This window comes from Drosophila kikkawai, chromosome X (genome assembly GCF_030179895.1).
Source record: "Drosophila kikkawai strain 14028-0561.14 chromosome X, DkikHiC1v2, whole genome shotgun sequence".
NCBI classification, from domain to species: domain Eukaryota; kingdom Metazoa; phylum Arthropoda; class Insecta; order Diptera; family Drosophilidae; genus Drosophila; species Drosophila kikkawai.
Genome location: NC_091733.1, coordinates 11,541,880 through 11,543,220, shown reverse-complemented (window position 1 = coordinate 11,543,220; position 1,341 = coordinate 11,541,880). Strand labels below are relative to the sequence as shown.

Genomic DNA, 1,341 nt, shown 5'->3' with positions numbered 1-1,341 from the left:
TGGTTATTGTTTTGACTACCACATTGGGGGAGTGGTGTTATCTAGTGTCACAGCCGCCGAGCTGCTCGACGAGGGACGCGGGATGATTAGATCCGAGAGCGCAATAACACCGAAATTGTTCAATTTAATTGAGTGAAGTGGAAAGAAGGTCTTATCAGTGTTATTATTGTTACCCTTCCTGGAGGTACATGCCCTCTATCAATAAGTAAAGGGGAAGAGTGTTAAGAGTTAGTGGCAGGGTATTCCCGCAATCAGTGAAACTCTATTGCCCGTCCTGGATTAGACGTTGTCAGCGGTGCCACTCGAAATTGGCAATTGGTGGCCAAGATAAGAGTCGAGACGGTATAAAATGGGTGGCAGCCAAACCTTGGCCATCATTCCGTGACTTTCAAGCAGCCGTGATTGCCGCTATATACTACTTACCAAAAATACATTTCCGCTTATTCAAGATGTCCAAGCTTAGCCTGATCCTGCTTGCCACCGTCGCCCTGCTGGGCTGCTTTGTGGCCCAAGGAGCTGCTGGAACGCTGCCCGTGGATAGTAGTGCCCGCCAGTACCAGATCAAGGTGGTGAAGGATATTCGTGCCTTTGCCGCCCAGCATCCGGGCGTGCAACTTCGCCGCATGGAGAAGCAGACCCGCGTAGGCAGCCAGGTCGTGCGCTACAACATGGGAGCCCGTATTTCTGGTAAGCCAGCCGGCAAGTAGGCTTTGTTATGAGTCAACTTTTTAACGCCTCTCCTCTTGCATACTTTCAGGTGACCAGTTGGTGGCCCAGGGAGCCGACACTTTTGAGTATCCCCGATCCCAGGATGTGAGCATGCAGCTCACCTACCCGGAACAAGGCTCGGGCGCCATTGTGTCCTACGTGGAGATCGTGTGCACCCAGGACTCCAGCGATGGCAGTGCCTATGTGGTTGCCGGAGGCATTGGTCAGCGCTTGATCTCTATTGTGTTGGAGGCCAGCAGCACCCGTAACTTCTCCTACCAGGCTCAGTACTATGGCCTGAAGGACTAAAACTAAGACATAGATTACCCATGGCTCCAATTTAAAACATATATACGAACATCTGTGACTCCTTAATTAAGCAACTAATCTGTGGTTTCACTTGGTCAGCTATGTTTTTCCATTTCCTTTCGAATTTTCTCACTGTGCAAACTTGGGATAATGTCATATCATATATCATCCGCAGGGGCTAATCTAGAGTAATTTCAAATTGTTTTCGTTGCTCACGCGCCTTCCACTTGAAACACCGATGACATAAACGCGAGGAGCCATAAATCTGGGACCGCCACTCACCTGCATCTGATTTGGATTCCGATTCCGATTCATGGAGGGTGT

At 49.7% G+C, this 1,341-nt stretch overlaps 1 protein-coding gene across 1 annotated transcript; it reads left to right on the top strand.

Annotated features, from left to right (window-relative positions):
• The first annotated feature begins 367 nt into the window (after positions 1-367).
• LOC108083374 (uncharacterized) lies at positions 368-1,091 on the top strand. Its single transcript, XM_017179120.2, has 2 exons — positions 368-687; positions 758-1,091. The coding sequence occupies exons 1-2, from the start codon at positions 450-452 to the stop codon at positions 1,015-1,017; spliced, it is 498 nt and encodes a 165-aa protein (XP_017034609.1). The 5' UTR covers positions 368-449; the 3' UTR covers positions 1,018-1,091.
• Positions 1,092-1,341: the final 250 nt, after the last annotated feature.